Source organism: Glycine soja, chromosome 8, assembly GCF_004193775.1.
Source record: "Glycine soja cultivar W05 chromosome 8, ASM419377v2, whole genome shotgun sequence".
In the NCBI taxonomy this organism is placed as follows: Eukaryota; Viridiplantae; Streptophyta; class Magnoliopsida; order Fabales; family Fabaceae; genus Glycine; species Glycine soja.
Window position 1 is genome coordinate 18,473,772 of NC_041009.1, and position 13,279 is coordinate 18,487,050.

Genomic DNA, 13,279 nt, shown 5'->3' on the forward strand with positions numbered 1-13,279 from the left:
ATTAGTGTTGAATTAAGTATTTAATCAGTCATCACAAAAGGTGTTGTTTTGAATTTAACTCTTTCCTGCAGGTTGGCAATGCTACCAGCGCTACAACTTATCCTCTTTCTAATCTTATGTTGGTTTCACTGCCACCCGTAATCTACGGAATCTTAATATTAAAAATGATTCCATAAAATATATAGTTAAATTTTCTTAATATATTAAGTATTATACTTTTTAAATACCTTTTATTTTTTAAAAAAAGCATCAAAGAACTAATTAAAAAATCATTTAAGAATATCATTTTCACAACATTCAAGAAATATTTCAGTAGAAGCTGAAAAAAATCTAAAGCAAAGATAATAATAAAAATTCTATTATGTTAAAAATAGTAATAATCACAAAAACATATTTTATAGTTTTAAAACTTGTAAATAAATTTTACAACAAAACTGATCCAAACTTATAATTTAATTATAAAATTTATGTTATTTTTGTATAAGAAAATGTTTATAGATTATTTAAAAATGTTATTATCTATAATTTTTTCAATTTATCTATATAAATTATTTAGACAAACCTACTAATAATAAAATTTAAATAATTTAGATAAGAAAAAAGCTATCTTTCCCAATATATCCTGACAAAAGACCAAAAGTGTTAAGTGCTCACTTTTAAAACAAGGACACAAATTTCAATTGATTCAACATAATACATGAATTATTATAAATTTTTTAACAATATATTTAATTTCTACCAATAAAAATAAATAAATCAAAACTAAATTTAAAAAGTCAATGAAATGAGTATATTTATAGCAACCAAAATCATATTTAAGCTATTGTTTCATTATACAAGGCGAGATGTATATATCCATATCATTGATTGTATGATGCATTTTAACTATTGAAATCTATATTTTTTGTATAATTCCAATTTTCAAAGGAAGAATTTATAAATAAATTAATTTCTCAAGTCGTAGATTTGTGCTACACAAGAATATATATACAGGAAAAATAGTTACATGAATCACTTCTGCATTGATCCAATGCAGAAGTAGAAGAACGTAGGTAGCAAATTTATGAAATCTTCTGGGAAGTATTTTGTCTCAACAAGGGATGATCAGGTATTCTTCTCTAAGACAGAGAGTGCTGGTGTCAAGTAGTTATTTGCTTTGTCGGGCAAGTGTGCAACCTAAGTAGTAAGCAGACACAAAAATAACCGGTTTCCATAAATGCAGACTAGATGATAAGATTTTCATCCTATTTTTTTACTTTACAAAACTACGATTAATCATTGTTCACATACCAGCTCATAAAGCTCCCTTCCATCCTCAGCAATATACTCGTAACATACCTACAGACATGGTTGAAGAGGTTTAGTTTCGTTTGAATCAAAGTTCAATCTTATAACCGAACAGGGTTTACTCACATCAAAGCTTTTGTTTCTTGCAGTTGTATCATGTAGTGCCTTCACACATATATCAGCTACATCAGCACAGCTGATGCCCTAAAAACATGTTTAACAACTAGCATTATTGAGATCGTCATTTTCTATAAGGGTTTACAACTTTACAGGTATTTGAAATACTTAAGTAAAACAAATAAAGAATAGAAGAAAAAAACTAAAAAAAATGGCTTCCACAATGATAGTACAAAAGAGAAATGCTAGTTACTCTCTCTAACACTCCCCTTCTCATGAGCTCTCTCCTTATTGGGTGAAATTCACACGGGCCTCACTAAATATGTCTAATTTCCTATTATTTGGTGGATCCTATTTTCAAACCGGCGAGACCCACATGAATTTCAATATGATGCCCCGATATTTCAAAAATGGAAACGTATCAGTGTCGTACCTGACGCATCCCGATACACATCCAATTTTATTTAAATTTTTTAAGAAAAATATAGGATACAGATGGGATACAGCTCCGATAGGGCTCAAGGTGGCTAGGCATGGCTCTAATATGGCTTGAACCACTTTTGAATTTTTTTTATTTTATTTTCTTGTTTTAACTCTAGGATTTTTAAAATAAAAAAGTCCAAGCATACACAAAAAAGAACTCCTTTTCTCTTCTCGGAACTTAAACAAAAATTCGATATACCCCTTCCTTCTTCTTCATGCATGACAACTCCTTTTCGACAAGTTCTAGATGTTCTTCTGATGAGGGGTTTATTTTTCTAAGTGTTTGCAATGTTTGCTAAAGTAGGATTTGTATATTTGCAATGTTTTAACAGCAATCAAGAGCATTTGCATAATTGCATTTTAACATCAGCACTATTGCATTTTATTTTACATCAATATATATTTTTTTACAATTTTTTATTAACATATCCAAGACGTGTCGTATCCTTAATTTTAAAAAAATTGTCATATCGCTGTATCGTATACTACACCCGTGTCACACTCTGTATCTAAGCTTCATAGATTTCAACTAATAAGAAAGAGAGTATTAGAAAGTGTGTTGCTAACCCTCCTTTAGTACAAAAATAGACTAACCTGTGATATTCTGTTTCCTTGATCAAATATTAGAGCACGCTGCCCTCCAGGTTCTTCCTGTCAGAAAAACTGCAAGTTAGTTGACAAGAAAAGAACACCAAAATTATAAAACCTACAACATTACATTCAGCTTACTGGAGGCACTAATAATTTACTCTAATGGAAAGTTATACTGGAATCTAGCAGTCTTAAATATTTATGTAATAAACCTTCCGTTATATATATATATATATATATATATATATGGAGGGCGAGCTCTGGTGCAGCGGTAAAGTTGTGCCTTGGTGACTTGTTGGTCATGGGTTCGAATCCGGAAACGGCCTCTTTGCATATGTAAGGGTAAGGCTGCGTACAACATCCCTCCTCCATACCTTCGCATAGCGAAGAGCCTCTGGGCAATGGGGTACGAAGCTTTTTATATATATATATGCCTAAAAAGGACCCTGACATTGATTAGACACAGTAGAAATGGCATATACTAGCCTCTCTCGAAAATGACCCAACCACTGAATTTAGTAACCATTTAAAGCCAGGGGATCACAAAGATGCTAATTTCAAAGTTTTAGAACAAATTAGAGTGGATAAAGCTGTTAAGAAAAAAAATTGTCAATTTTTTATCACCATCTGTGACTGGCCACCACAACTGCGCTGCCAAGTGCCAACCCAACCTGGAGGAAAGGAGTAAAACAACACAAGAGGCATAGCCGCATAGATATAGTGACAATTGAGAAACTGGCCTCTGTGCAGGACAGCATGGGAAGCCTTTGGTCATGAACATTTGTCAAGCCAGAGAATATGTCTCGTCTGCATGAAACAGCAATGCTCCAATGAGCCAGCGAGGACTCAATTCATTTATGATTTTGTAGGCTGCAGGGAATGTTGGCCAAAAGGTATCAAGAAACAACTAGGACTCATCCATTTATGTCTCCGACTAAGACTTCAGTAAGAAGTTAATGAAAGGAAGAAGTATTATTCTCTTACTGATTGAGGTAAAGTTTGTATAAAGAATCATAGCGAAGAAATCCATCTGTAGAAATTCTTATGTACTACTAGTGGTGGATCCAAAAAACTTCTGTAGGGACAAAGAAATAGTCTATAATATTTTCAAAGACAAAAAATATTATAAGTTTTTATAAAATACACAATCTCATAATAAAAAAACCAAAACACTTAAAGCTTTTACAAATTTAAAAGAGTAAAGTGAGTAAAATTAGTATCAATTTATTTTCTCTTATATCTTTTATAATTTTTCACATCCTTTTATTAAAAAAAAGTATTTTAGGGGACAACACCTATTTTTTATGGGATCAAAAGCAATAATTGTTTATTAAAGTAAAAAAAAATCTGGTGAAGGGGCATTAAATTGGAAAGTGGACACGGATAATTACCATACCACTTGGGAGTACATTTACAATTTGCAATGGTCGAGTTAGGCAATGTTTTACTCATGCTCCGACTGGACAGGAACCATGTACTATTACTTGTTCTGTTATGTTTATGTGATTCTCTTATTTGGGGACTTATCCTTTTGTGCTAGTGAAGTTAGCAGTGGTGATGATGGGAACTCTCTCAGCATCTCCCCTCTGGAGGAAGATCAGGCGGGGGATTCCCTCCATGCATGATTTGCTGGACTAGTGTGGTTCGTTTTGTATATTTTGGTTGAGGTAGTTAGTTTGTTAGATGTCCTTGTGTGATGGCATGGAAGCCCCTATCATTGTTTAAGATGCTTCATGCCAATAATTGGTTTGGAATTGGTTTGTACTTCCTTGGAAACTGCTAGTAGTATTATCTTTCTATTACTGCTGATAGAATCAATTCTATGTTTACATTGTATGCAGAATGATGTAGTGGGCCAGATTATACAATATATGTAGGATGCTTGTTGAAGCACCCATTGATGGGATATATATATATATGATGGAATTGTTGATGTACTTGTGAAATCCAATGATGAATAGACATGTGTACATGCATATGTGTTGTTGACCCAATAATATCTGAAAAAGATATCAGTAGATGGATATCATGATAATTATGTTGAGAATAGCATGAGAATGTGAATATTAGAACAGTTATGGATACAATGTAAGACATTGAGGGTTCTTTCATCAATGATGTTGACACGCCAATTTGTCTCCCCAAGACATTTTTTGGTTTACTGCAGGTTTCAAGCAGTCACACATTCTCATTTCACTTTTTTTTTTTTTTTTGTGGCTCCCTTGTATCCAGGTGTCACAGAAATGCTAATTTCTGCAACTAAATCAATCACATGTTCTACCTAGGAGCAGCAATAGAAACTTTACCTGCAATGGACCAGGACGGACTATTGTGTATCCAAGGCCAGATCTTCTTAAGGAATCTTCACCAGCCTGGAGAATTCAACATTGACATGATCAGACATGACCCCGAAAATAAAAGGGAACAAAAGTAGCAACTTTCAGCAAGGTAAAAAATCAAACAAATAAATGAAACCAACCCTCTTGGCTTTAAGAACCTGCTCCCGCCTGGAAGGCTCAATTCCTAGTCCAGAACATGAAACTAATACAAAATCGGTTTCTTGCCCAGTCTGCAGTATATTCACATGCAGAATTTACATTAGGGGATAAAGTATCATTAACATCACTGAAGAACATAAATCATCTAGATGCCTTGTTAAGCAGTCTTTTATGTTTTATTTTTTCACGTTGTTGGCATAAAGCATAATAAGATCTGCAAAAAAGCAATGAAAGAATATATGTTGTACAAGTACTATTCACACAGTCCAGTAACAATACACGAGACAATAGCTTTCTTGGAATAAGTAATTTGAATAATATAGATGATAATGTATCACTTCATTACTTGCTCTAGAATATCAATATACCTCAAATCCTACATGAAAAAGAGGCATAATAACTAATAAGTGATCATGTGATATTGTTGGGGAAAGGGGCACAGTCAGTTTCAACAAAAGCTGGCTCAAGTTGTTAGAACTAGGACAAACAAATGCCAAGCATTACAAGATTCCCAGACCAAGTTTTTTAAATTGAAAACTAGCAGCACAAAAAACTTGAGTATGTCACCTTCCAAGTGAATGAAGACAAACAATGTTGATTATCAGATTATATTTTATTTTCTTATTTATTAGTAGATAACAAATACGGATTTAGTCTTTATTACTCATTATTAAATTGATCCTATGTAATCAACATTGATAAAGAAATATAGTGTGACTCAAGGGTAGAAAATGGGTTGGGTCAGGCCAAACCCTACCTAAGCTTGGTCTGGCCTACTTTATATTTCTATGGCCTAAGTTTGGGCCTATTACCCGTCACGAGTCTATTTTTAGACCTGGGCCTGGCCTTTATATAAGTTCGGCTTGACCCGTTAGCCTATTTAAAGGTCGGTTTCATATTACAAAGTGTAAAAAATTATTGTATGATAATAAAATTATTATTCGTTGAAATATTAAAGTGGGAAACAACGACTTATATGTTATTCCTAAGTTACCCAAAATTGGATGCATTGCATTCCTATTTACTTTTTTTTTCCTTTAACAAAGCCAAAGATTTTCATTAAAAACAAAACGACAATTTTACACCACAAGATGTGGCCAAAACTTGCCTATTGATATTACACATGATAGGCTACCAAAGTCTTTTGAGTTCCACCAAAAGAAAAGAGCCTTTATTCCTGCTACTCATTTACGCTTATAGGAATCAACATATTCCAAACATTAAAATGATTCAAATCATCAAATCATTAAAATAATTTCGCAATTTCATTGAAATAACTATAATATTATATATCATAATAATAATAATTTTTTTAAAAAAATATTGTTGCTAAATAAGCCAGCCTATCAGGCTTAATAGGCTTTTCTTAAGGTCTATGACCTGACCTATTTAACTAAAAAGGTTTTTAAAAAAGCTTGAACCTGAGAGAGAGAGGTGGGTGAAATATTAATAAAGGGGAAAAGCGTAAATTTCAAAGAGTATTATGCAATTTAATGTTAGAAATATGATACAAGAACAAGTTATGAGTCTTTATCCAAAAACTTAAACTATTAGGCTAAGACATATAAATGGCTTTATATTTTCCAACATGTTTGCTTGCACAAGAGCCCTTTGGACTTGAAGGACAGCAATGCATAGCACCACTTATCTTGTCCTCAAATTCATCCTTTTTGGGCTTAATGCAATTCCAAAAGCTAGTTAAAGTAGGAGAATTACTTTTGCCATATACCTAGCAAAGGTGGGATCTTAACACACCCCATTATGCCCAAAATTGTACTTCTGGAATGAAGTTTGCATGAATGGACATTTGTGGGTAGCTCAACAAAAATACTTCAAAGAATTCTAATAAAACAGTCATATTTTGTAAAGCATATCCACATTTATAAGAATAACCACATCTTAAAAAAAATAGAAAAATAAATATTCTAATAAAATAAACAAATTTCATCCTTTATAGCCCATACTCCATACTATTGATGAAATCCTTGTACTTTATTATCTCAAGTAGAAAAAAAAAGGGAATAACTATTTTATCCTCATTCATCTAACAACTACCATTGTAATTATCAATTGAACAATTGATTTACAATACATATACAGTGAAATTAGACAAGCGTATAAAAACATTGTAGCTTATGCCACAATTAAAAGAAAATGCATTGAAGTACTTACAGGCAAGGCTTTAATATATTCCAATATAAGCTTAAAGCTTCTTAAATCCTGTTTCATTGTTGCATTTCCTTCAACAGGCCTCTGAAACAAAAATGAATAGAGGATCAGCATTCGACAATTATACACTATTTAAAAATAAAACACAAGTTCATGTAGGGAAAAGTATTTTAAAAAAATAAGGAAATCGGGGACCTTTGTAAATTCTTGCACGTGCTTAGAAGTTCATATGGTATTTAACAGGAAAGGGAGATAATAGGCATTAAAAATATGTACAAGATAATAAGGTAATGACCTCAATTTTGGAAGGTTGGAAAGCAGGAAGCTGTTACCGAGCCTCCAATAAAATGGGTCTACCTTAGGAAGTGTGGAAAATTGTGTTCAGTTAAATGCCTTAGGAAATAGTTGTGTTGGACATAACAAATTGAATTAAACTGTCTTGGAACTTCTCTCTTAGGAAATAGCTAGAATTAATACTACACAGGAATTAGCTTAATTATTTGTTGCACGGAGAGCCATACAAGTCTTATCTTTTCTGCATCTCTGAGCTCAAGTTCATGTAAGATTGCAACCTTGTAGGACCAATGTGGGATCATTGGGGAAACTTACAAAAACATGGAATTAGTGCTTCACATAGAGTTTGAGACCCAGGACCCAGCAGGTTGGATTTTGCAACCCGGATTTAAGAAAAGGCATTATGTGTTCTATTCCCTCTACTTTAAACTGGAAACACTCCAAAGGTATCTATTCCCTTTCTTGACCTCATCTCTTCCATTTCAAACTTTGATCTCTGTTATCCACTTCTCTTCCCTGCTATGAGCTGGTGGTAGCCAATCGGAGCTGATATTTGTTCTCTTCCCTATTCTGAACTAGCGTTTGAGTGTTGGTCTTGCTACATTTATGAAACATGTGTTTTGGACTTGTACGTGAAGGCTTGTTGGTTATTGGTTGCAGTTCTGTAATCATGGTCCATGGATGGAGGTTTTGTTCTTGAAACATTTGTTTTCTGGTTTATGTTGCTGTTTCATTTGCTGAGAAAAATGTCTAGTGCTAGGGAAGCCACTGGTAGTTATAGCGTAGCTGGTTCTATATCTAGGTATTGCAGTTACGAAGTGATCAAGAATGCTCCGGGAAGTAGAATTGATGTGGCAGGGAATCATGGTGTTTCAATTGATGGTAATCCTAGAAAAATCAAGTGCAAGTACTATTAAAGAGTCATTATCAGGGGTTATACATGGAAACATCTTTTGGCATGAATACAGAAGGATGTTTTAGCTTGCAAAGCTATCAGTGATGAGGTGAGGAAGCGAATGTGGTAAACTTGACCCTGCAAGAAAGGTTAATGAAAAAATTAAGGGGGTATGAGGGAGGACCAAGGCCCAAAGAAAATGTAGAAGATGGTGGTGAGAAAGGATACAAAGCAATAAGTGGTTGGGAGTCATGAAAATATTTTTAAGGGAAGAGGAGTGGGGACTCAATACACCATCAGTAACATTTTCAATAATTTGAGGGAGGAAGCTAGTCAAGAAATTTCTGTTATTTTATAACAATGTGACAAAGATTGAAGAATTTGACAAGAAGTTGGAATTGGTTGTTCAACATGGGTTAGGATTTAAGCCATCATCCTACATGGATTAGAGTCAAATATTTGAAACAAAAAGTAGATTTAACCAAGCAGGCATTGGAGGAGCATAAAGCTTGTTGAAAGAAATCGGAATGCACCATAATGACAAATGGATAGACCAAAAAGAGGAGTAGGGCCATACTTCCTGGTAAATAGCCCTAAGGTTATTTTTGTTTTTTTTTTTAAATTTATCAACACATCACACATATCTAAGACATCTAATAAGATATTTAACATGTTGAATGAAGTTGTTGACTAGGTTAGTGAAGATAACATTGTCCAAGTTGTCACAGACAATGCAGCAAATTATAAGGCTTCTAGAGAAATCATGATGGAGAAAAGGAAGAGATTGCATATGACACCTTGTGCAGCTCATTGTATTGACTTAATGTTAGAAGATCTTAAGAAGATTCCAATTCACAAAGAGACAGTAGAAAGGTAGAAATCAATTAAAACCTATGTTTACTAAAGGATATCTCTCATTTCTTTATTGAGACACCACTAATAGAAATTTGGTTAGATTAGCCATGATACACTTTGCCAAATCTTACTTAACTTCGGGTTGCTCGAATGACAATAGGGGAGCATTAATAAGTGTTAAGTTTAAAACAAACAACTCTATGTTTTAATGATAAAAAAAACAAGACAATCATTGCATTACAACTAACTTTTGCACATGTATGCAAATATCAGTAAAATTATGTATTTAATTCTGTACTATTTTTGGATAGTGAGTGATTTATGGACCACACAGATTAGGTAGGAATCGGTCTTTATTTGTATCTTTATTGGGGAGATTTATTTCCTTTCTGTACCTTAGACTTGGCTATAAAATCTGTATGTACAGAGAATAACAATAATGAGAAATAATTCATCATATTTTGTCTTCTCCTTTAGTATTATTGAGCGGCTGACCAAGGAAACTGTCTCCTTACTTGAGTGGCTCTGTTAATCCGTAACAATAAAGCATAATTGTTGTCCACAGGTGCAGCATTCCTAAATATATATAATCACCCTAATTTCCCTAACTGCCCTTTATTATATTCCTAATAATACCCAGTCTATTATTTCTTTCTCCTAGTACACACCTTCCACTCCTTTTCCTAGGTTGGGTCTCTCTCAGCTCAGCAAATGTCTCTAATAATACCTCCCTCCCCAACTATAACCTTGTCCTCAGGGAACTAGTCCTAGTCCTGAATGACTTATACATCTTCCCATGTCGCCTCTTCCTGAGTTTTCCCTTGCCATTTATTTAGGACTTGAGGTATCTTCTCCTCCTTCCGCGTGACCACACTCTCAGCAAAAACCTTAGCTGGCAAGTAAATAATAGGATCTAGCTGTAACTCCTGATGTAATTCTGCCTCCACTAGATGATGACCCACTGCTCGCTTCAATTGCAACGCATGGAAGACAGGGTAATTCAAGCATGTTTTGGCAATTGAAGTTGGAAAGCCACTACCCCAACCTTTATCAGCACCAAGTAGGGGCCGCAATACCTAGCAGTCAGCTTAGGATGTAGGCGCTTTGGCAGGTCAAACCAAATTGGTAGAGCACAGAAGAAAGAACAATAATTGTATGGTAGCACGAAAGGAGAATTAGCGGGAAAAACTCAAGAGAATAAGTATTATCGTGTGGCTGTCCAAGGAGATTGTCTCCTTACAACTGAGTGACTAAGTTAATCAGTAAGAATAAAACTTAATTGTTGTCCAAAGGTGCAGCATTCCTAAATGTATATAATGACCCTAATTTCCATAACTTCCCTTTATTATATTACTATTATTTAATAGCCCCAATAATGTCCAGCCTATTATTTCTTTCTCCTAGTATACACCTTCCACTCCTTTTCCTGGGTTGGGCCAACATCCCTAACAGATACTGATTCAGAGATGGAGACATTTTTAAACAATTATTCTTCTCCTAAAATATGATCCAGTTATATTAGAAGTCGAGAAGGATCTAATCATTTCAGTATGATCACAATCTCTTAGAACAAAAAGACAGAGTCATAGACTCCCTCTTAATTTTAATTTACATTTTTGTTTTCCCAATGTATTGCACTTTAGTCTGTTAACTACTGTCCTGAAATTATTTAACTCCAAAAGTCTTGGTTCATATAGCATGGACAATTTAAAAAGCCTCAAATGGGAGAACTTTCAATAGTTTTTCATTTATTATAATTATTTATTGATCTTTCATAAAATTGATTTTTAACATCTTGAAAATCTGTTTTCCATTATTAAATAATGAGCCCCTCCACTCACAATTCAGCCCTAAATCCTTTGGAATGTTATAATTCCTTATACAGTTTAGGCTTTCATTTTGGACACCAATACTCAATAAAAATCCTGTTATAGGAATTTGGAAACTGCAAGGACCTTTTATTGCAAAGAAATGTTGCTACGGTTATTTCTCTAGATTTCTCTTGTGAGCATTGAATTTCTGTAATCTTATGAGTTTTTTTCTTCTTCAGACCTATTTTGCAGATATTTGGAAAAGAAAGGAGGGAGAATTGTTGGGGAATTATATTGCAAAAATGGAATTTATATTACTAAGACAAATATCAGGTTCTAAAATGCAAGCTAAGTTTAAGAAAGAGAATTCAAAACAATAAGGAAGTGAACCTGTCTTCTAGGCTCAAAGCGTATGGTCAAAGTATGCACAAGAAAAGGATCTAACACTGGATCATCTGGTTTCACTGGGCGGAATGATGAAAATGGTACTCTAACCTGTCATTGTAATACGGACAGGAGATATGAAAGCTTCTCGTCAGTGCTAAGAAAGATGAAATTTCGAAGTAAGAATAGAGAAACCATAATTCGTTAAAAGGAAAATAATTCTTACCCTACAAAATCCCACTTTTGTACTAATTCTTGCAAAATACAATCTACTCTGACTTGGATCTGCCGAAGGACCAGCTTCTAGAATTAATACATAAGATCTTCCATTGCCACCGACAGAAAGAACCAGACCCTCGTACCTATCATTATTGATGAACTTATTATGCTTGAATGCATGAAAGAATTTCCTATTTTTAGAAAAATACAATTATACAGAAAAATTCCGGATGGCTATCTTATCTACAAAAGTCATCCATCTAATATTTCATACCTATCAAGAGTATAACCTAGTGGCAGAGAAAGCTTTTTGGATAGTTCCACATAGCCTCCTCTATTGAAGACATACCCTGAAATGAGTATGGAAATATAGGGGTAAAAGTGAAAATGCAGAGGTCACCATTATAAGCAACATATATTACGAAATTTGTCGGTATTGTTCATTAATATCCACTAGCAGATAAGATATACCTGAGAAAACAGCATCTCCAGTCTCAGTGAAATCAAATTTAGCATCCATCCCACCATCGTATTTTGTGGCAACTACATCTTGGAAGTAAGTTCCTTGACGAACTTCCCATCCATTGAGTGACGATGCAGATTTGAATTTGGCAATCGAGAGCTTACTTTTGCTGCTTTTCCCAGCCCGTGATTGTGCCAATTTGTTACTGTGATCCTGAAAATGAAGAAGTCTAAGTAAGTAAAGATTCCTTGTGAAAGTGTGGAGAGAGAGGGAGGGAGAGACCTGAAATGCTTTAGTAAGATTATAAACGCCTCGATGATCAACGCGGAAGAGATCCCCAGTTATAGCAGAGCGAGCAGTGGCACAATATATAATTTTGTTGCAACCTTCAACAGCAGCCTTGACAGTGGCGGGATCACCAACATCCCCAATGACTATCTCTACAGACCTTGGAAGGAGCTCAAGCACCTCCTGGTCTGCCCTCCTTACCAGAGCCTTGACAGCGTAGCCCCTGAGCATGAGCTTTCTCACAACGATGCGACCGATGCGGCTGGTGGCACCAACAACGAGTACAGTAGTATTCTGAGCGCCAGGGATTGCGAACTCGCACATCGGACCTTCTCGGACCAGAAGGGCATCCAGAGCCTCCTGATCATCCGACCGTATTGTCCTAGAAATCTGACCCAATCCCGAGAACTTTCTCCAAACCTCATCGAACAACTGCCGCGATCTTCGACCCAGTCCTACGGGGTTCACGTCGTCCAGGCTAAGAGACACGGGCGGAGGTGCTTGTTGTTCTTGTTGTTGTTGTTGTTGTTGTTGTGTGACACGCTGCTGCTGCTTCTCATCATCGTCCTTGCCCATATTTTGAGGAGGACGACCACCAGCCCTTACCACCAACCGTGACTTGCGTTCATTCAAGAAAGGAATCGAACTTCGAAGATCCGAGGAAAGTAGTCTGCACTGTGTCTGTGAATAAACACTGCTATTAGCTGCTGTTGCGGCGTTCATCATTTAGCAGCTATTACTTTTGCATGTGAATGTGAATGTGCTTCCAGTTCCACAGCTAGTTTTGGCTTTGTTTTCTTGTACATATGAACCAGAAAATGTGTGGCCCGCGCTTCTGCATTAGCAATTGGACTTCCGTCTGCTTCATACGTTAAGAAGCAGACACGTAGACCTGTAAACGAGAAGGAATAATTTTCACCACATA

At 35.1% G+C, this 13,279-nt stretch overlaps 1 protein-coding gene across 2 annotated transcripts; it reads right to left on the reverse strand.

The window, feature by feature from the left end:
- Positions 1–850: 850 nt before the first annotated feature.
- LOC114422557 lies at positions 851–13,215 on the reverse strand. Of its 2 annotated transcripts, XM_028388975.1 has the most exons (12): positions 12,349–13,208; positions 12,075–12,279; positions 11,878–11,953; positions 11,611–11,746; positions 11,391–11,495; positions 7,149–7,229; positions 4,958–5,047; positions 4,785–4,850; positions 2,482–2,538; positions 1,414–1,491; positions 1,291–1,338; positions 851–1,176 (listed from the first exon to the last, which is right to left on the reverse strand). In XM_028388975.1, the coding sequence occupies exons 1-12, from the start codon at positions 13,078–13,080 to the stop codon at positions 1,105–1,107; spliced, it is 1,746 nt and encodes a 581-aa protein (XP_028244776.1). In that variant the 5' UTR covers positions 13,081–13,208; the 3' UTR covers positions 851–1,104. The 2 variants fall into 2 exon arrangements, with proteins under 2 accessions (XP_028244776.1, XP_028244777.1); XM_028388976.1 differs by lacking the exons at positions 851–1,176; positions 1,291–1,338; positions 1,414–1,491; positions 2,482–2,538 and adding an exon at positions 2,912–3,553 and having other exon boundaries at positions 12,349–13,215.
- Positions 13,216–13,279: the final 64 nt, after the last annotated feature.

Excerpts from the sequence above, each read along its gene's own strand:
- LOC114422557 (XM_028388975.1), bottom strand. The coding sequence starts at position 13,080 with ATGATGAACGCCGCAACAGCAGCTAATAGCAGTGTTTATTCACAGACA. Across the intron at positions 11,954-12,074 it reads TGGAGATGCTGTTTTCTCAG|GGTATGTCTTCAATAGAGGA; the intron begins GTATATCTTATC and ends TACTCATTTCAG. Across the intron at positions 2,539-4,784 it reads TCCGTCCTGGTCCATTGCAG|GAAGAACCTGGAGGGCAGCG; the intron begins GTAAAGTTTCTA and ends TTTTTCTGACAG.